The sequence below is a fragment of the Xiphophorus maculatus genome, chromosome 18 (genome assembly GCF_002775205.1).
Source record: "Xiphophorus maculatus strain JP 163 A chromosome 18, X_maculatus-5.0-male, whole genome shotgun sequence".
NCBI classification, from domain to species: domain Eukaryota; kingdom Metazoa; phylum Chordata; class Actinopteri; order Cyprinodontiformes; family Poeciliidae; genus Xiphophorus; species Xiphophorus maculatus.
This window is the reverse complement of record NC_036460.1, coordinates 15,063,934-15,084,243: the sequence shown is the minus strand read 5'-3', so window position 1 is coordinate 15,084,243 and position 20,310 is coordinate 15,063,934. Positions and strand designations below refer to the sequence as shown.

At 38.7% G+C, this 20,310-nt stretch overlaps 4 protein-coding genes across 4 annotated transcripts; 2 read left to right on the top strand and 2 right to left on the bottom strand.

Moving 5' to 3' along the window:
• Positions 1-1,182: 1,182 nt before the first annotated feature.
• Positions 1,183-4,556, bottom strand: rps25 (ribosomal protein S25). Its single transcript, XM_005808295.2, has 5 exons — positions 4,457-4,556; positions 2,931-3,020; positions 2,661-2,844; positions 1,330-1,431; positions 1,183-1,249 (listed from the first exon to the last, which is right to left on the bottom strand). The coding sequence occupies exons 1-4, from the start codon at positions 4,457-4,459 to the stop codon at positions 1,334-1,336; spliced, it is 375 nt and encodes a 124-aa protein (XP_005808352.1). The 5' UTR covers positions 4,460-4,556; the 3' UTR covers positions 1,183-1,249; positions 1,330-1,333.
• Positions 4,557-4,745: 189 nt separating this feature from the next.
• trappc4 (trafficking protein particle complex 4) lies at positions 4,746-8,483 on the top strand. The gene is made up of 5 exons (XM_005808294.3): positions 4,746-4,956; positions 5,038-5,212; positions 6,052-6,155; positions 7,957-8,083; positions 8,222-8,483. The coding sequence occupies exons 1-5, from the start codon at positions 4,782-4,784 to the stop codon at positions 8,298-8,300; spliced, it is 660 nt and encodes a 219-aa protein (XP_005808351.1). The 5' UTR covers positions 4,746-4,781; the 3' UTR covers positions 8,301-8,483.
• Positions 8,484-8,687: 204 nt separating this feature from the next.
• Positions 8,688-13,599, bottom strand: slc37a4 (solute carrier family 37 member 4). The gene is made up of 8 exons (XM_005808293.3): positions 12,740-13,599; positions 12,411-12,643; positions 11,377-11,620; positions 10,917-11,075; positions 10,728-10,813; positions 10,253-10,366; positions 10,000-10,138; positions 8,688-9,028 (listed from the first exon to the last, which is right to left on the bottom strand). The coding sequence occupies exons 1-8, from the start codon at positions 12,885-12,887 to the stop codon at positions 8,862-8,864; spliced, it is 1,290 nt and encodes a 429-aa protein (XP_005808350.1). The 5' UTR covers positions 12,888-13,599; the 3' UTR covers positions 8,688-8,861.
• Positions 13,600-13,892: 293 nt separating this feature from the next.
• Positions 13,893-20,028, top strand: LOC102232903 (cilia- and flagella-associated protein 45-like). The gene is made up of 12 exons (XM_014472215.2): positions 13,893-14,568; positions 14,734-14,820; positions 15,763-15,854; positions 16,014-16,158; positions 16,243-16,413; positions 16,507-16,685; positions 17,523-17,652; positions 17,738-17,884; positions 17,987-18,100; positions 18,193-18,386; positions 18,476-18,700; positions 18,812-20,028. The coding sequence occupies exons 1-12, from the start codon at positions 14,566-14,568 to the stop codon at positions 18,897-18,899; spliced, it is 1,575 nt and encodes a 524-aa protein (XP_014327701.1). The 5' UTR covers positions 13,893-14,565; the 3' UTR covers positions 18,900-20,028.
• Positions 20,029-20,310: the final 282 nt, after the last annotated feature.

Genomic DNA, 20,310 nt, shown 5'->3' with positions numbered 1-20,310 from the left:
GAGCTTCCTTGTTCTGTTATTTTTGCTCTGCTGAGCCATTTGGGAGGCAAAATGCGTTTTATATCATACCTTTGGGACAGTTTTTTTCCTGATAACGTTTCTTCTAAAACAATTAAACATTACAATTACCTTGTCTTAATGTCATTTTTAAATCCTACTGCTGAGCTTCTTTTCACTTCTAATCAGGCCTGTAATTGACAGCAGGTGTGAACACAAGATTGAATGCTGAAACTGACTTATTTTGCAGCCAGGATACTGCAGATTGATTCTCCTAATATTTTAACTTGAATTTAAAATGAGTAAAATGTCCTAAATCCACTAGCCACTAGTGGAGAGCCATTGCAAATGTTGAAATTCATTTCAAAATGTGAAGTTTGTGCTGGACAGCCAGAATGAAAAGACAAATGCAGCTCTGTTTGTTTTCTTTACAGGCCGAGTGTTGGAGGACCTGATGGATGTTGCATGCATGTCGAAGGCGTAAACCCCGCGGTTTGTTTGGTTCGGTGCTCGGGGGAATGCTGCGCGGTGACAAAGGGAGGGTTAGCATCATCCATCACCAAAGTGCTGCACATCAATTGCCCTGAGCAAACATTTGAGTTTCTTTTCATGCCGTTATCAACAAACCATAAACCTCCAAAGCCAGATGCTTTTTATTGCCAAACAAAGCATTTATGGAATCATCAATGAGTTGAGGGAATAGTTTTAAATTCAGTTGTGTTAGTGTACACAACTGAATTTATATTAGGAACCAATAATGTTTAAAAGATTAAGCATGATAAGCAGACGCAATAAATCCCTTGAGTCTACAGTAGATTATGTAGAAAATTTTAAATACTGAAAAAGATGCTTAATTTTTAGTGATCATAATTTTGATGGTAACTTTTTTTGCAATGTTATTTTTCCTACTTATTTCATTTTGATATAATTTTTCAAAATGTTTTATCAATGCTGTCAGACTGAAGGAGCATCTCCTTTAGTTTTAGCCTAATACCTTCTGCATTTAATGCTTGTCCACTCATTCATACATACAAGTATTAAGACCCATCAGCTGCCAACTAAAAAACAATAGATAACCACGTAAATGTGAGTAAATGCTTAGATGAATCAAAGACTCATCAGGTGACTCTGGCAACAGTGAGACCCAGGAAAACAAATCTAGTTTAAGAAACACAGACAAACTCATTTTGTCTTTACAATTTTATTACACTTTTCATTACAAACAGCTTGCAGGAAACACACACAGGAGAACCTGCAAAAGGAAAAAAGAAGGTAGGTTAGAATAGACACTACATGGTGAGATGTGCGGAGAAGTCCAGTCTCCTGCTGTACCTGGTTATGCTTTCTCTGCTGCTGCTGCCTCCTCATCTCCACCCTTGGTGTTACGTGTGTAAATCAGCTGAGCTCTGTGTTTGGACACCAGTTTGATCATACCTGCAAGACAAAACAGGAATAACTTCAGATCATCCTTTTTATATCCCTGTTAGAATCCGTGTGTAGTCAACTCACAATGAAGTATGAAAATGTCAGAGTAACACAGCAGGAACAGCTGACACATTCAAATAAAACACACAGGCTGCTGCTCCATCAGTCAGCCTGACCCTGAAGTTTGAAGGTGTCAGATTTAAATGACTCGTAAAGCTGTTCATAGCATGTGTACGCAGGTCAGTGTGACCACTATTTCTCTCTGGCTGTAAAAAGCTAAACATGCTGATCATTAAAAGAGACAGATGTACAGTCAATGACACAAGCTGATATACCGGTTATAGCTGCAGTTCTCGCTAGAGAAGTAAAAATTATTAGGAACAAAAAATAAGACATGACAATCATTAATTGTTTTAAAGTCACTTTTCTGTGTAAAACCTGCTTTAATCAAGCATTTTATATTTTAAAAGAGGTCAAAACAACTCAGAGGGAATAAATGTGATTTGAAACAGGAAGAATGAAATATGATAGACATGGCAGCTGATCAGCAGCACTGATGACTGCTTGTCAATTTGAAAGAATTTTTATTGTCTCAGTAAATCTCATTTTGTGCCATCTTTGTCTCTGTGCTTCACATTAAGGAAATAAATCCTTTCACGCTCTTAATACTAAAGTGAAAAACCAACTAGAAATACAAAAACTTAACCTAATTACTCCAAAAATCATATTAAACTTACATCTGCAACACAGATGTAATCATCACCTTAACTTAGTATTTTGACTCTGATGTGACTGCAGTACTTTAAGCTGACCAATGTCATTGTTTAGTAAAATCACATCAGAGTTCTACAGCACTTCTCAAAGATTCTTCACAATGAAAAGAAATGACGCAGTGGAAGAACACACCAACACATTTCAGACAAAATTATATATCATTTCGTGGAAACTTTGCACATACTTAAGATACTTTAAGGCCTAAAATTGACATGATTAACTCCAACACTTTATGGCTTTTAAAGACACTTTAGTTATAGCAAGTTCGTAGAAGGTTGCTATAACACCTTCTACAAACTGACTAATTCCAGCATCCATGTCCTTCTCTGTTACGTTTCCCACTTAAAATAGGACTAATTAACAAATAGTCAAGCAAATTTAAACTATCTACATCCCCTTTAGATGACTTCCTGCTCATCCCAAATGGACCTGCACAGCGGCCAGAGCTGGATGGTGGGGTGTACCTTTGGCGAGCAGCTCCTGGAGGGCGTTCCTGGCCAGAGAGCCACGGATCTTCAGCCTTTCCGACACAACGGCGGGGGTGATGAGCTTGTAGTTGGGAACTTCTTTGTACAACTTGTCGTAGGTTGCCTTGTCGAAGAGGACCAAGTTGTTGAGCTTGTCCCTCACCTTTCCCTTGGACCACTTCTGCTCAGTAGCAAAGGGATCGTGTTTACATTCAAACATTTAGTGTCTGTTTTGAGGTTTAGATAAAGGCTGACCACCGCTCTCACCTTCTTCTTGGCTTTGCCTCCAGACTTGTTGACTGGGTCCTTGTCCTTCTTGGACTTCCCAGTGTCCTTCTTCTTGTCCTGTTTGGGAGGCTGGGAGCAAAAAGCATCAAATTAAAATTCTTCACACAGACCTCATGCTCACCCTACAGATACATGTGTGCAGAGCCCGATTTGATGTTCATTATGATTATTGGGTTTGAAACAAAAAACTGAGTTACGAAGCAACAGCTCTGTTGATTCACACAATTAACATAAAGTAGCAGAAGAAAATGTCAATAACCAAATAACTGGTCCAGTATGAAAAGATTGCCATTGATTAATTGTTTATCCGTTTGTCCTAAATCTGACAATCTTTAAGTAATAAATTATAATACAGTCAATGTTTAGGTAATTAGAACACAAAGCAGATCTCAAACTCAGTTAATTCTGTACAGAAACAGAAAAGCCACCCCAACAGAAACCCCTGAGGTAAAAAAAAAAAACAACAAAAAAAAACAGCCACCATCACAAAAAAACAACAACACAGAAGCAATGGGATCTGGATAAGATTCTAAATGGATTTCGTCATAATATTAAGCCTTGTAACATGATGAAATATAGCATAAACTCTGAAAATACTTGTAAGTTCACGTTTTCAGGTTTAGTTTTACAAAGAGAACCATTTATTTGTACACATATTTAACAAGTGTGAAGACTAATGAATAATCTTACAATGTAAATCTTAATCTTGGCAAAATGCCTAGCTGCTTAATTTTGTTTTGTAAATGGATTTTGAAACGCAAGTGTAATTTGAGAGGTCAGTGCCAGATAGGATAGACATTGATTATTGGCAAAGAAAGCTAACTGTGCAAAAATTTTTTGCTGGCCAAAAGTTTAAATTTCAAGTCAGTAGGAAGATAGTTTAACATAGAAAGAAAGACTTCACTCCATAAATCAACTATAAACTTAAAAGAATAACTAAAAAGTTTCTCGACACAATGCAGAAGCTCGTCAACTTAAATCAGGTCAAAGAAAGCAAAAAGAAAGTGCTTCTTATCATCCTAGAAATGTGTCAAATTATCTTTATTAAAAATTGTGAAGAATATTGATGACTGTTGATCATCTAAACTGAAGCAGAAATACGATGGGTCACACAATCTGGTGTCACGGCCTTGTCTCCCAATGATTAGCCAACCACAAATGCTGTCGTTTCGTACCCTTATGTCTCCTAGCAATGATTTAGCTAGAGCTCGTAATAATTTATTAGTTTTATTATTTCAATAAGAGCTACGATTGGCGTAAATATCTTCCAGCTAGCTTTCTGTCGGCTCCGTGCAGATGAAAGCGTGGTGCGTCTAGCAAACCAGCTAGCATCCTTCACAGTACGTAAACTCTTAGTTATAAACATTCTCCTACGACTTTTATCGAAGCAAATGACCTGCATTGTTCCAAAGGGTCATTCCGAAAAGCTGGGGGCTCAAACACACACAATAAAGTCACTTAAATGTTTTATTTTCCTAAATAAAACGTGTTATCCGTAGCCTCACCATGTTTCCTCGTCAAGATGTCGGAGCGAAAGGAAGTCCACCCGTGCAACTGTCCCTTAGACAACCCGTATGCACGGAAGTGATAAAAGGAATTCTGGGAGCCTGAGTTTTCTCAAGTTTTGTAGTCTTTTTAAAAATGTAATTTTACTGCCAGACACTGCAGTGGAGATAGAATATTAATTTTAAGATGACTGCGGACTTTTTTTTAAACCTCAAATCAAGTGCAGACAAGTAGAAACACATTGCCGTAAAATAAATAATTTTGTTGTAAAAAGGTACGTGTTAACGTCACGTGACAAGAGGGAGGAAGTCAGACCTGGCAAAGATGGTGATTTTCAGTGTTTATGTAGTGAATAAAGCTGGGGGGTTAATTTACCAGTATGACAACTACGTACCAAGAACTGAAGTGGAAAAGACCTTTAGCTACCCTTTAGACTTGGTGCTGAAACATCACGATGAAAAAGTCATCGTATCTTTTGGCCAGCGGGACGGAATTAAAGGTAATGTTAGCCTAAACCTAATGAAGCCTTCAGGTGAATTTTTAGAATAATTTTTGCCTAACTGAAGCTGTTGTCTTTCAGTTGGACACGCAGTGCTGTCGATCAATGGAGTGGACGTGCTGGGGAAAAATACAGCGGACGGAAAAGATATTCTTGAATATTTAAAGGACCAAGCAAATTATCCGGTTTCGATCCGGTTTGGACGGGCTCGCCTTAGCTCCAATGAGAAGCTGATGCTGGCATCCATGTTTCACTCGTAAGTCACTCTGGGACTGAAACATTGGTGCTGCCATGCAGAAGATGGTATTATTTATTAAGGAAATTAGGTGTGTTTAAACCTAGTTGGTCCTGGGTGGTAGCAGCAGGGAGGTGCAGCTCGCAGATTATAACGATTCTGATAACATAAAATATTCCTACATTGTCTTATACTTTATGATTTTGCAACCACAAACATTGATTTACTTTATTAGGAATTTATGTGAAAGACCTACAGAGCTTTGCAGTCCCTGGGAGCCATTATCTTGCAACTTTTAGATGCATCCTTGCACCAACATACATAAATCAAATGACTAATTTGCCTCCTCTGCATCTCATCATTTCTTCTGAGACCTGCTAATTAGTCATTAGTTTGATTCAGGTAACCCTGAAAGCAACAGTCCCATGATGTGATTGTGGCAGCATCATACTTTAGGAAACTTTTCTTTAACAGAAAAAGAAAGCAGGTCAGAGCTGATGGGAAGGTGTCTGGAGCTAAATACAGGAAGGAAGGAGTATTGAGTGTCCCTCTGTGTTTTTCTAAAGTTTTGTTGAATATTGATTTAATGTAATGCCTTCACTGTCTTTATCTGTAGCTTATTTTTGTCTCTTATTTTTACGTTGTGTTGTAGAAGCTTTAAAATCAAACAAAGTTGTCTGCAGTTTCATTTAACCATGAATGCGTAGAGCCCTTAGGAAAACAAGACCTATTCTTTGAATTTAAGCATTGTTCCCTTCCTATATGTGGTCACAAAACCTACTAGTGTTATTAATAGTTTTTTGCATTTTAAAAGTTCATTACAATTGCCTCTGATGTTAACACTTGAAATTTCTCCCTAGGTTATTTGCCATCGGTTCACAACTGTCTCCTGAAGTGGGAAGTTCAGGCATTGAGATGCTAGAAACGGATGTGTTCAAACTCCACTGCTTTCAGACTCTTACAGGTTGGTACCTCATGAAGCAGTCGACTACCATGTTAACATTATATAAGCATTATAATGTGCCACTATAGAAATCCCCATCAAGTTAACAGATATTATGAGAAAAATGGGGAACAAGTATGACTGTTTTTAAAACGGCAAACTTATTATTTGGACCTATAAGGCAAATGGTTTTCTTAATGGATGTTCTTTCTCTATTTGGGTGTTTCTTAAGATGATTCACTGCTTCATTATGAAGTTCTGGCTCCATTGGGATCGATCACAGTGGGTTTTTAGGGATCCACTGTTAAACCGGCCCCAATTTAGTTAATTTTGGGAAATCAATAATCCTTACATGTGAAGACGATCTTAGCAAACCTCAGCAAAGGTCTAAAACTCAACCACTGTCCCTGCACCCCAGGTCATGTCCACACATTAGCATTTAACAGTAGTTGTCAACTCAGCGACTCTTCTGCTATATTTTCAACATTTCAGACAAAAACATCTGTATTGACAAGTCAGGATTTTTAAAGATTGGCAATCGGCCAGAAAATTGAAACGGTTGCACCTAGGGCTTTTTATTCTTACATTTTTATTTATATTATTTTTAAATGCTAAATCTGACAGACACATTTCAAATAAATATGATATGAAAATCTGATACAGGTTCATTCATAATTCTCTGTTTTTCACAAGATCCCCTTGTACTACGGAATGGTTTCTCCTTCTGAGAAATCATTTTACATTAACTTTTTTCTGCCTTTGTCTTTCATTTGTTAAAATTTCCCAGATGTATAAACATTAAGTAGTTTCATAAAGAAAATAAGATTGACCTAATATTCATTATGAATTAAGTACAAGGACTGGACAATAATTAGGCAAAAACTTGCTGATATCCAAGAAAAATCTTGACACAAGTGTTATATATATATATATATATATATATATATACACAACATATATAAAACACCCTCCACATCTATAGACACCTTTGGTAACGATGCTGTGTTATTATTTGTGTTATTACTGGCAAAATAACACAAATAAAAAAAATCACTCACAATAATAATAGCAATATAGATAAGTAACATTTTCAACAATTGTGGAGGATTACATTATGCATCTCAGTAACATGATCTAATCTGAAAACTGTAGGAAAAGCACTTTTCCAATAGTGAAATGGTTCCACTATCATTGTCAGTTTTGTAATTTACACTTTAAAGTAGGACTGTCAAACTAATTCTCATTTCAGGCTACATCAAGATCATGAATATTGTCAAATGTCGACTTGTGGCAGAATGGTTAGATAAAACTACCTATTAACAAACTTTTAAAATATTATACATTTTGCTGTGTCCAATGAGTAATTTCAAAAATTAAATAAGATTAGACATTCAAGTTATTTAGCAATATATATGTAAAAACTGATTTGACTGATCCAGTAATATTTTAGTGCACAGCTGCCAGAATTGGCCTGGCGCATGTGAGTTTGACGCATGTGCTTTAAAGTGTTAGGCTGATCAAAATGTTTATTAGTTTTAAGTCTTTACGGACTTCCTGTTGCGGCACAGAGATCTGTTTCTCTTAGTCACTCTTCACAGTGGAAAAGACAAGATAATATTCTATTGCAGATTTGTGTTCAGGGAGGAAAAGTGCTACTAATCCTGCCCATCTCGAAGGCAGAATAATTAAAACATTTATTACAAATTTTTTTTAAAAAAGCAGTAATGACCAACAAGGCTGCACAAAGACCTCTGTGTTATACCCATCAAAGCTCATTGTCTCTGCTTTGTTTTTCTTCGCCGTTCCATCTTTGCTCCTCCAGGGATAAAGTTTATTGTGCTGGCAGACCCTCGACAGTCTGGTATTGACGCCTTGTTGAAGAAGATTTACGAGATCTACTCAGATTTTGCTCTGAAGAATCCTTTCTACTCTCTGGAAATGCCCATCAGGTATCTGGACAGTAACAGAACCGTGTCGCCTTCAGCTCAGTGCTTTCATATTTTATATTTATAATGACAGTGTTGCCTGTTAGCATCAAGTGTTTTATTATGTTTTGGTTTATTTTGTTTTCCTGTGTTTGGATCCAGGTGCGAACTGTTTGATCAGAATCTGAAGAGTTCGCTGGAGGTTGCAGAGAAAGCTGGAAACTTTGGAGCCGGGTCGTAAACATCAGAGTTAACTCATCACAGCATGTGCATACAAATTAAATCTCTGACTGGAATAAGAGATTTTTTTGTTAAATTGTTACTTCTGTCTCGAACGCTTGTCTGTTGTTTCAAATTAAAGCTGTATATACATAATGCTTTGTAAATACTTGACACAATAAAACCTAAACACTGTAAATATTCAGTTGTTTCTGTCTGCATGTGTGTTTAATATGAATTATTTTAGAGTTAACCTCTTAGACATTGAGACTGCTGTGAAAATGAGTAATAATTTTACTTTAGAAGAATTTCTTGCAGTGTTGCACTTTCCATTCATGATTGGTCCTTGCAAGTTTTATATGTAGAGTTTGGAGTACTAGTATAGTCTTTGAATAGAAAAATCCACTTATCCATTTGGCGCATTTTATTATATGAAAAACATTTAGATTTGTTAACTTAGTGTTAAAAACTCATTGTTGCATACCAAGAAACAGCTAGCACAAGTAAAAAAAATCTGAGTGTCATGCACTTTAATGTCCTGTAGGTTTGATAGCAGAGGTATCAGAGCGGTTGAGGTATGACGTTAGTTTGCCTTCTTGGGCAAGCGTCCCATCTTGGTTTGGATGTTCCGCAGCAGGAAGTATCCGACAGCCGTGACCAAGCAGATCATCTCTGCTACCCAGAAAGCCATTTCCCAGCCGTGGTACTTGGCGACGGTGCTGAAGGGTAGTCCGGCCAGGAAGCCACCAACTAAAGGGGAAAAACAAAGGATGAATATGAAACCCGTCATGTTAAGATACCTTTTATTTAATGGTGAAATGTAGTTCAGCTACATTTTCAGCTACAGCTTCTGGTATAGCTATTATACCAGAAATAGAAAAAGAAACAATCAATCTTCAGAGTACTGTAAAGGAATTTGAGCTAATAAACCACTAAGTAGTGCCTACTTGTTAGCTGAATAGAAAATATACATGCTCTGCAAAAGAAAAAGAAATATCTGCAATGTGTGTAGTGCATTTGTATTCAGCCGTCTGAAGTCCATACTTAGCAACACACCGTTTTGATATGATTACAGCGGCAAGTCTATGGGAGCATACAGTACCTAACAACTTTGCATGTGTGGGAGACAGGAATTTTTGAGAAATCTTCCCAGAAAATTTGCTCAAGCTTATTCAGGCATTCCCACAGTAGTGAAATTATAGCTGACTATGTTAGTTAAATTTGTGTGCTTCTTCTACTGACATTTTATGTAACAAAAACTATAAACTCCATAATGCAGGGGAGCTATAAGCTCTATCTAAAGTAGGGGTCTCAAACTCCAGTCCTCGAGGGCCGCTGTCCTGCAGTTTTTAGATGTGCCACAGGTACAAAACACTGGAATGAAATGGCTTAATTACCTCCTCCTTGTGTAGATAAGTTCTCCCAGCCTTCCTAATGACCTAATTATTCTATTCAGGTGTGGTGCAGCAGAGGCACATCTAAAAGTTGCAGGAGCGCGGCCCTTGAGGACTGGAGTTTGACACCCCTGATCTAAAGGAATAAACTTCAACTATCTCAGCAAACCTGTGAAAGAATCTAGTCCCTGTAAATGGGTTACTGTGTAACTAGGAAATCATGTAGTCTAGATGGAATCCAGAGTCACCAAAGATGAAAAACACACATTTTAGTTAATGAAGTAATATTCAACAGTATAGATAGATAGCAGAACATTGTACACTTACTATTCGCCATCAGACCAACAATGGCATGAGATGTGCCACAGTAGTTGGGAGGAGCAGTTTCATTGGCTAATATTCCAAACAATGCTATTGGTCCATATGAAGAGAAGCCAAAAGCAGAGCCCAAGCTCAGTATCCAAACCTGAAGGTACAAAGAGATGAAATCATGATGGGCGATCCACAGCCTCCGTTGTGGATTATTACAATCATTAAAGGCTTACAGTCATTAAGTTCTATCTATTAGGATCTTTGTTACCTTTGAGCTGTCAGCAGTTACTGTGACCCTGAACAGATACATGGACACAGACATTCCAGCCATCATACAGATCAGGATGAAGTGACGAGGATTGCCGTAGATTCTTAGTCCTTGCTACATAAAACAGAGGCAAAAAGCAAAATATTAAGAAGGAATATGTAAAACATGTTCATTTTAATACTTTTGTGTGTTAGCCCACAATATTATTCATTCATACTTTTTAGTTACTGATTCATCATGCATCATTCATCAATATGATCGTTAAAGAGTGATGCCATATTATTTAAATGTGTGCTATTTAGTTAACAATAAAATCATAAGCTGATTTAATTTGAAACAAATATTTGCACTTGTTCTGGCCTGGTGTGTGTGTCCATATATCCTCTTCTGAAGGTTTAAATAAACTGGGAAGCTGGTAAAAGCAACTTTTTTGCCATGTTTTCCTTAGAAGAGGATATAATTCAGTCAGCCTTACTTTGGCAACAGCCTTGTCAGAGATGTAACCTGCTGCCAGACTGCCCAACAAGCCTCCAACCTCCAGGGCACTCATGTATGAGCTACCTGTGAAGAAGAAAACTGATTGACCAGCCGTCATACGCCGAACTCTCAGCTCATTTCTCCACAGACCCTGAAGGTGTCTGTGTGCCCTATCCATCTTCAGTACCCATCAGCGTGGACTGGCCCTTGTCTTGGATGAGGAACAACTGCCCCCAGTCGGTGTAGGCCGTCTTCACCCCGAACACCACCAGGTAGGACACAGACAGCAGCCACAGGTAGGGCGACAGCAGGAACTCTGAGAGGGTGAGGTCATCTACGGAGGTGCCTGAGCAGAAAGTTAAGTGGATAAAACCGACTTCTTGGTACGACGATGCACCCAGAGATCATGACCAATGAGACTCATACAGGAACAGAAACACCTCTTAACATCACGCAGTGTTTTCATTGAGCCTATGTGGGAGTAAAGTCCACCCACATACCGACCTTTAGTCACAGCACTACAAACACACATAACATAACAGACCCATCCGGCACAACAGACAGACATTATCTGAGACAGGCCTGTGATGAAACAATGGAATCTGTCTGAAACTAGATGCTAAATGCTTACTCAACATCAGTCTCACCTTTTTTGCCTTTTTTGGTTGTCGCCTCTATGTTAGGCAGCCCCACGTCTTTGGGCTCATTCTTGATCACCAGCAGGCAAACAAAGGAGACAGCCAGGCAGATCATCCCAGAGAATGACAAAATCGTCCTCCAGCTGTAAGTCTGAGCAAGCACTGTGGCGATGATGGGGCCTAAGCTGCCTGCCAGGTTCATACTGCAGGAGAGAACAGCCCACCACGTCCCGAACTGAGAGGGCTCAAACCACTGAAACAACCAGAGCATCAGGAGGATGTGTTAGCATACAATAAGAAATAAATGGTGACTATATTATTAAGTAAGTGGAACAACAGTGAGCAAGCAGTATGGTAAAAGAGGCAAAACAATTCTCAAAGTTTGATTGTTAAAGAACTGCAGAAAAATGTGCCACCTTGGTATCAAACAATCATAACAACTTGACTCTATCTCAGATGGTTATTTAGGAGCAGTAAGAGGGGGGAGCCTTTCCTTTTCCTCTATCACCAGTGCAACGGGAAGTTTGCAAAACTCTACAGACTCGTTTTTGCCCATTATCCTCCATCTCAAATTGTTGTTACACATTTTTGACTTTCTGATTTAATATTTCTCTTATTCCAATGATTGCAAACCAGTAGTTACTACCTAAACCGTATAAAAAAAGTGACTTCTGCCAGTCACTTTTTGCTTGACCGCTTTTAAATATAGGCAGTAGTACTGCTACTGCTTATGTGATGTTGATCATTTGACCTTATGCTTCCCAAACTGTGGTTTAGGTGAGCAGAGTTTTAAAGCACAGCGCTTTAAGTTAAACATTTCACGCAGGCAGTTCTTTGCAATGACACTTTTCCACACATTGATCTTGGGATTCACTGTGGAGTTTCAGCACCAACCCTTCAATATGTGTCTTTTTAATTATATTATTATAACATGTCATATCTTTGATTAGTGTTATGCATAGTAGTATTATTATGGTGGTTAAATAAACATCATCAGGAATTCAAACGCGATTGTTTTGATTTGCAGAGATGCTGCTGAGTACCTTACGGAGCACTCTGCCGCATGGAGGCCAGCCCAGGCCCTGGCCCAGGCCGTTAAGAAACCACAGAACGGAGAACACGGCCACAGTCGAGGACCAGGAGAAAACCACATTGATGCTTCCCACCACGAACAAACCGATGGAAAAGAGCCAGCGAGCGCTGATCTGGTCCGAAAGCACGCCACTGATGAACTTACTGATAGCATAGGCCAAGGACTGACTGCTGGTGATCATGCCTGAACAGAGAAACAGAGAGGAGCGGCTTTAAATGGTCCTAACAAATATCCTGCAAAAGCAACAAGGTTGTGACATAAAAACAAAGAGTCTCATACCCAGATCGTCTTTGTCCAGCTTAATTTCTTGCATTACAGAAGGCATCACAAAGGAGAAAGTCTTTCTATTAAAGTAATACAGCGTGTAACCCACAAACATGGCCAGAAATATTGTGGTTCTGTAGTATCCATAACTTGCTGTAGCCATGGTTGCAGTTTCAGTCCTTGCAGAATCTGAGAAAAACAGAGAGGATCCTAAGAGGGAATCAAGCGGCTGCCTATCACAGACCTGCGCTGCCTGTGACAGTGAACTTTGCTTGGGGATCCAGGGTGCAGGAGCAGCTGCTTCTACCAGGAGCTGTTTGCAATCAGTGCGGCGAGGTTAATGGTCAACTTCTCTACCCTGAGGCTGATTGAATCTGGGCCGTCGCCCTGTGTGCTGCTCGGGCCAGAAAACCACCTGATGAGATGTCAGCTCCTCAACTGCCGAGCCGAGTCCTTTCAGGAAACCCCTAGTGACACTGCTGTCCTTGTCCTTTAATGCTGTCCGTCCATGTGATGGTGTTATTGAAGGAGTCCTCTGACCGGTGTGTGTAATAATTTACCAGAGTCCAGCAGTCCCAGAGCAGCAGAAGGAGGCTCCCGTCCATGTGAGGGTTAGTTTTGCACTGGGAATCATCGGTCCAGATCCAATGAGACAAGCTGAAGATATAAGTTGAAATTCAGTTTAACTCCATTTTCTTATAATCATTCAAATTTTCATTAAAAAGGCTCTACGTGTTCGAAATGACTTTAAATGGCGTAAAAACGAATCTTTTTTGGGGACCCGGTTTGCTGTAAATAAAAATTATGGTTGGAAAAGTTAACTAAATAACTTTTTCCTAGTTTGTTCACATCGTGTTGCAAAAAGCTGAAACGTGTAGTTTCCGCATCATGTGGGTCAAATGGCGCCGCCCAGCGCCTGAGAGCCAATACAACGACAGCATTGGCTCTGGTGGGGAGAATGCATAACGTAATCCTCCACAATTGTGGAAAATGTTACTTATCATCTATATTGCTATTATTATTGTGAGTGATTTTTTTTTTAATTTGTGTTATTTTGCCAGTAAAGCGTAATCTATACAATCACCATAAACCACGGCGCTGTCTTTCTAGTAGCCAGCAGGGCGGCGACAAAAACAATCAAATCATAAAATTATCAACTGATGTTTTATCAGACACTCATATTTTGTGAAATCTCACGCTAGTTCCCAGTTTTGATCAGCACAGTATGAGGCAGTGTTCTGTAATTTTTATATATAAGAAAATCTGTCACCCTTGCCAATGTTTACATTTAAAATAGTTGCAGTGAACTGCTTCCTGTTTCTTCCAAGTAAAATTAAACCCTTAGGAGATTGATTTCCTAAAATGTCAGTACATAGAATCTAGTTGCTGTTTATTTCCCAGTGTAATTCACACAAATGCTTTGTAAAACAAAACGTTCACAATGCGTGAATATTTTATTTCTTCGGATTCAGTGTCGTGGCGATGAATGTGTGGTGAAATACACAACGTCTGGCTTTGCATGAATAACAAACTCATAAACAACATCATTTATAGTAATAATAATAACAACTGAAACTCGATAAGACTTGTAAAGTCAGTTTGAAATCGTTTCAACCCAAACAATAAGGAATATATTTTTAGGGAAAAAAGGATTCCTGACCGAGTGACCGCATCTCAGATGATTACCTTGCTCCTCCCCTTTTACTAACTGCGTTTTATTTCCATAGCAACCGACAACAAACCTGTCGAAACTTATCTAGACCAAGTATCTAGGTATCAAAAAGGTTGTTTATTAGATGTGGAGGCTGCTTAGAAAACATAGAAGATAAGCTCTCGACACCATGGTAAGTTCTGCAACGACATTCATTTTAGTTTCCTCTTAATTTGCTTCCCTTACATTTTAGACTACATGAGCGACCGAGTTCATCTCATCTCCATAATTAACGCCAATCCTTATAGTTGTTTTTTTTTTTGTTTTTGTTTTTTTGCGTTATTGTTGATCCTCCCAGAAACCCGCGTCCACCTCCAGAACTTCTGGCAGGTACCGCAAGTTGGCCGACACATCCAGTGCGGACGATGACCTGTTTGACAAACCGGTGAGGGTCACATTGATCTACCGAAGGTCAAACTATAACTTGATTTGGAATTTTACATTTCAAATCATTTTTAATCCATTCAATGGGATATTCGAATAGTTTAAAAATATCCATTTGCCTCAAGAATACCACGCAAGAGTGCATTGCAGTCTTTTCTTTTTAAATGATAGGTTCATTGAAAGAACCACGGTTTGAATGTTATAATAGGAGAAAAAGACAAGAACTTGTCCATCTGGGACAGAACAAGATTGATTTTTGTTTCTTATTTAGTCAGTAGTAAATATTGACACTCAAATACCTGCTTGAAAGCATAAATAAAATTAAATATTTCATATCCCATCACCGGACCAGGTTTTCCTGGGATCATAACAAAGTGTGGTTTTCATTGAGGGATTATCTATTGATGTTGGTTAATTCATTTGTTTAAATTACAGACTATGCACAATGGAAGATAATAAAAAAAAAAGGTGTAGAATGTTTTTATTTAGTTTGTAATTGTTTGGAATCTAACTACTAAAAAAAATTAGGTTTATCCCCATGTGTATATTTTTTTAAACACATCAAGATATCAGCTGATCCATTCATAGGTTAAAATTATAGAAAGTCTTGGTGAGTTTAATGCCTGGTGAGGTGGCAAATCAGATTTTCCGAGTGTTTGAACTGCCTGTCAAAAACAAATTATTTGAGGCTTGATGCCTGGTTGATTAATTACATCTAAACTTAGTTGTGACATTCAAAAAATATATATTTTAAACAAAAACAGAATCTGGGTGATTTCCAGATGCCTGCATTCTGTTTCTATGTGTTTTAAAAAGCCCCCCCCCCCCCTCATTTTCAAAATAAAACCATATTTGGAAAGATGGCGCAATCCAATTTCTGTGTAGTTTTATGAACGGCTGCTACTGAATATTTGTTTGTCGGTTTTCACACTCGAATATCCAGAACAACAGCGAATCAATGGGAGAACCAACCAAGACCAAGAAAGAGCAAAGGATCCTTCAGATCATCTCCAAAGACTTAATCCGGACTCTCAGGTCAGGTCTTGAAAAGTCCCTTTTAAATTTTCAAGTGTTCATGTTTAGTATTGCAGGTGATGCCATGAAAGAAGACACCTAATGGCTTTGGAAGACTGACGCTGTAGTGACATGCATAATCCACACAATATTTTACACAAATTTCCACAATGCTCGCAGAGTCCCACGGATAGAACGTATAGAAGATACTATTGCCCTTCCGTCATCTGGGATTAGAGGGATCATCTCAAAATCCCGTATTGGTATCAGTGAAGAGAGAGAAGCTTTAAAAGAAGCTTATAATAAAGAAAAGGAGGCAAAAATGGTAACAAATATCAGTTTCATTCAAAAATAGACGCTCCTGTTAAAGGTCAGAACTTTAATGTTTTCCTATCTGGTTCTGATCCAGAAAGCTGCTGAAGAGAGAAAGAATCAAATCTTGGAGATAGACCAATCTCAAAAAGAAAACCCAGAATTAACAGAAATGCAGCAAGATGCCCAGAAGCGTTCGAAGCGGATAGTCAGCCGGGCCTACGACCTACAGATGGAGGAAGAGCAGGAGATTAAATCACTCAATAAAGTAGGCAGCCGTAGACTCATTATAGACGTCAAAAGTTCAATAAAGTGAAAGCCTTCTGGTTGTCACCAGTACTTCTGTTTGTGCGCTGTACAGTTGATCCTGTGTGCCAAGGCTCAAGCCACATGGGACGAGCAGCTTGTGGAAAAGAAAGAGATCAAGGACCTGATGGACGAAGAGGAGAGGCGTCTGGACATTATGATGGAGGTGGAACGACGCAGAGGTTTAGCGGATATGAAGATGATAGAGGACCTTCACAAAAAGCAGAGAATGGAGTAAAACAGAACACACACACACACAGATCATTCCTTTTTTTTCTTTTTGCTCAGCAATATAAACAGTACCTTGTAAAAATATTCACTCTTTTATGTTTTTCATGTAAAAAGCGCAAACTTTAATGTACTCTATTGGGCTATTGAGATAAAAACAGAAAGTAAGGCATATGTGAGATTTAAAGATTATCCATGTAAAGAAATCAACCAAATGAAGAAAGGTCAGATGATGCAAAAACTTAATGTTTTGGACAATTAAATACAATTGAAGATGAATAAAGGCAAACATTAAACTTTTTTACTGCAGCTATCAATGAGTTTTAAATACGTGGTTGCAATATTTGAGTTGTATGGTTGGGTTTGATGATGAACTTGGAATATTTTTATTCCAAGTCATGAAAAAAAAATTTCAAGTCTGGTTGGAACTCTGACTTCAGAATCAGATTTATTTGTTTAAAACAAATAAGTTTGCGTACGCAAACAAAGAATTTGACTTTAATTCCACTTTGCACTCAATGAGGACATTTTAAAAAACTATGCAAATGGGCATTTTTTGAAAATAACAGTGTTTTACAACAGGGGGAAGACAAGGTTGAACAGCTTTTAGGATGGCGATATATTTATAATCAAATCATACGTCTTGTGCGTTGGTTTAACTAAAAAAAAGGAGTTAAATTGGTGTGAAAACTTTTGCAAGGTACTGAATACATATAGAAAATTGTTAAAGCAAAATTCATATTTTGACCACATTACATATTTTTTTTTCATATTAGTGAGAGAACAGTCATATGATAAAGTTTGATCTGCCAAAGCGTCTAATGCTCGTGTTCCACATTTTAGAGGGAAGGACCAGATTTACGGCCAGATTAAAGAGCGAATGGAGGAAAAACTAAATGATAACATGCTGAAAGAGCTCGAGAAAGAACAGGTCCATAGGGACCAGGAGAGAATGAACCGGGAATATCTCGAGGTGCTGATATAAGACAGAGGTACACCTTACTGAAGCACGTAAAGCTCGGGCAAATTATGCAACCACTATGCACGTTTTCTTGCAGGCCATGGAGAACAAGAGGAAGGAGCAGCAGCTTCTTCAGGAAGAGATCATGCGCATCAATGCGGACGTTACGCGGGCCAAGGAGAAGAGGCTGGAAGAGGAGAAGCTGGCCACCACCAGAGCTATGGATTACCTGAAACAGAAAATGGTCAAAAGGAAACAATTTTTATATTTATTTAATCTGTCCATTGGCCTGGCATATCTTTTCACACGGCATGTGCTTCGCTCTGCACCGATGTTTTCATGACAGGAGAGGGAGGAAGAATTTGAAGCAGAGCAAGAACGAATCAAGAGGGAGAAAGAGAAGGAGATAACTCGGCTGAGGGCCCTGCAGCAACGGGCAAAAGATTACAAGGCCGAGCAAGTAAGTTAGGGACCGATGTGGGATCTGCTCACTGAGATCCCACATCGGGATCTGCTCACTTTAAAGCATACTTGTTGTTTTGAATTGGAAAGGACGCGATCCGTGCTAAGAGGAGCCAGGACATCAGTGACAGAAAATGGAGGATGCAGCAGAAACAGCTGGCTGAAAAGAAAGCCAGAGACGAAGCCAATCTGAAGGCGTCTCGCCTGGCGCAGGTTAAAAACAAGGAGTACTGCATGATGTTGGAGGCCAACCGGGAGAAGGCTGATATGGAGAGGGTGCTGAAGTGCGTACACTGATCTTTTTTTTTCTTCTTTATTTAGCCAAAAGTGCTTTTGAAATGTTTCTCAGTTGTTGCTACGCTTCTTTTCACAGGGATCAATTGGCACAAATAGCCAAGGAGAAGGAGGTGGAGCAGAAATATAACGAGGAAGCGCAGCGTCACGCAGCGAGCCTTCGCCAGCAGGTGAAGGAACAGGAGCTCCTTGCTGCTGAAAAGCGCAGAGAAAAGTTCAAGGAGGCCGAACGGATGTTTGAAGAAGACCGGCAGAGAAATATGCGCCTCCTTGAAGTCAAACAACGAAAACTCCAGGAGCTCAAGTGAGTTCGTCTTGGACACGGTTTTCTCTTATATGCCATATCTTGCTTCTCTGTCTGCGAGGCAAATGTGTTTCTAATGACTAAACCTGACGTTCCCGTTATTGTGTGCAGGGCTACAGGGATCCCTGAAAAGTATTGCATACAGGTGGAACGAAAGTCCCGGAAAATAATAACGGATCCAAGGACTGTGAAGGCCTGAGGCTCATCCAGTCATTTCGGAATAAATAAATAATTTTAATTATTATTTATGAACAATACTTATTGCAATTTATAAATATATATGAGTGTCAAGTAGAAATTATTCATAATTTAGAAATTCTTTTCAGCATGTACAGCTGCTTCTTAAATGTAATTTTCATGGAAACTTTCATTTATTTCTGTCAGTTTGCATTCAACAAGCATATAGAATCATAACACAGATATATTTTATATTAATTCTAATGAGTATGGCTTGCAGCAAATTAAAACTCCAAATCCAGTTCGCCCGCCACCCCCAAAAAAGTTATTTCCTCCACTATTAGGATAAGCCCCTGAAGTTCAGTGGAAGGAAAAACTATGGAAGAAAAAGATGCACAAGCAACAGGAAGGACCAATATCCTTGGCAGGATTTTGAAACAAAGACCATTCAAAAGATTGTGGGAGATTCAGAGGTGGTGGACAATGGTATCATCATTCTTGACTGGCCACACAACTTTAACTAAACGTCATGGATAATCTATCATGAAGTATTGTAAAGAGGAAAATGAATAGCCTGATCTTCACAGTTCAACAGTGTTACCAGCTGATTCACCTCCATCTCACAGCACATCAAAGCAGTTAATTCAAACCTCAAGTCATATACCATAGACTTCAGGGATGTACTTTTCTGAAATAAACTTCTTACCTCTCATGTAATATTTTGATTTTCTCAGAAACAGAATTTGGGTTTTCATTAATTGAAGGCCTTTTTTCACCTGAACACAAATAAATCCTTTATCTCAATGTGTGAACTCAATCTATTAATGTAACTTTTGAGTCAAATTTTTTTTTTGACGATCTTCTAATTTGCTGAGATGCAGTCAGCGATAAAAACGGGTCAGTTAGTGCCTCCCTGTGCCTCTCAGGCATCGATGGTTGCTGCTCAGGTTCTTCGCCGATCTGCCTCCATGTCGGGTTTGTTGCTCTGGTGTCCGTCAGCCTGAGGCTGCCTCTCCCCCTCGCTGGTGTTGGGCACTGAATGCTCCCAGGTTCCTAATCTTTTCATCATTGTAACATCTTTGGAATTCCAGTTGACAAACAAGTATGCATGCCTACTCCAAACACAAAAAATGTTATTAGTTACGCTAAAATTTTAAAATTGTCTGGCACATTTTTATCTGTTCAATGCCTTCATCAGCTACAGACCTGTTTACTAGAAGTTTTTTGATCCAAACTAAAATATGGAGATATCAATGCTGCTCAGATCTGAGAAACACCAGTTCAACTCATTTTATTTGGCCTTTGACATAATTAGGACATTAATACTATTTTTTCATTTAGTGGTTATTTTACTGTTTTTTTTTTTTTTCAAATTTCTTAACTGACAAAAAAAAAAGGAATTTCCGTTGTATTAAAACCTTTATAAGCTGCAG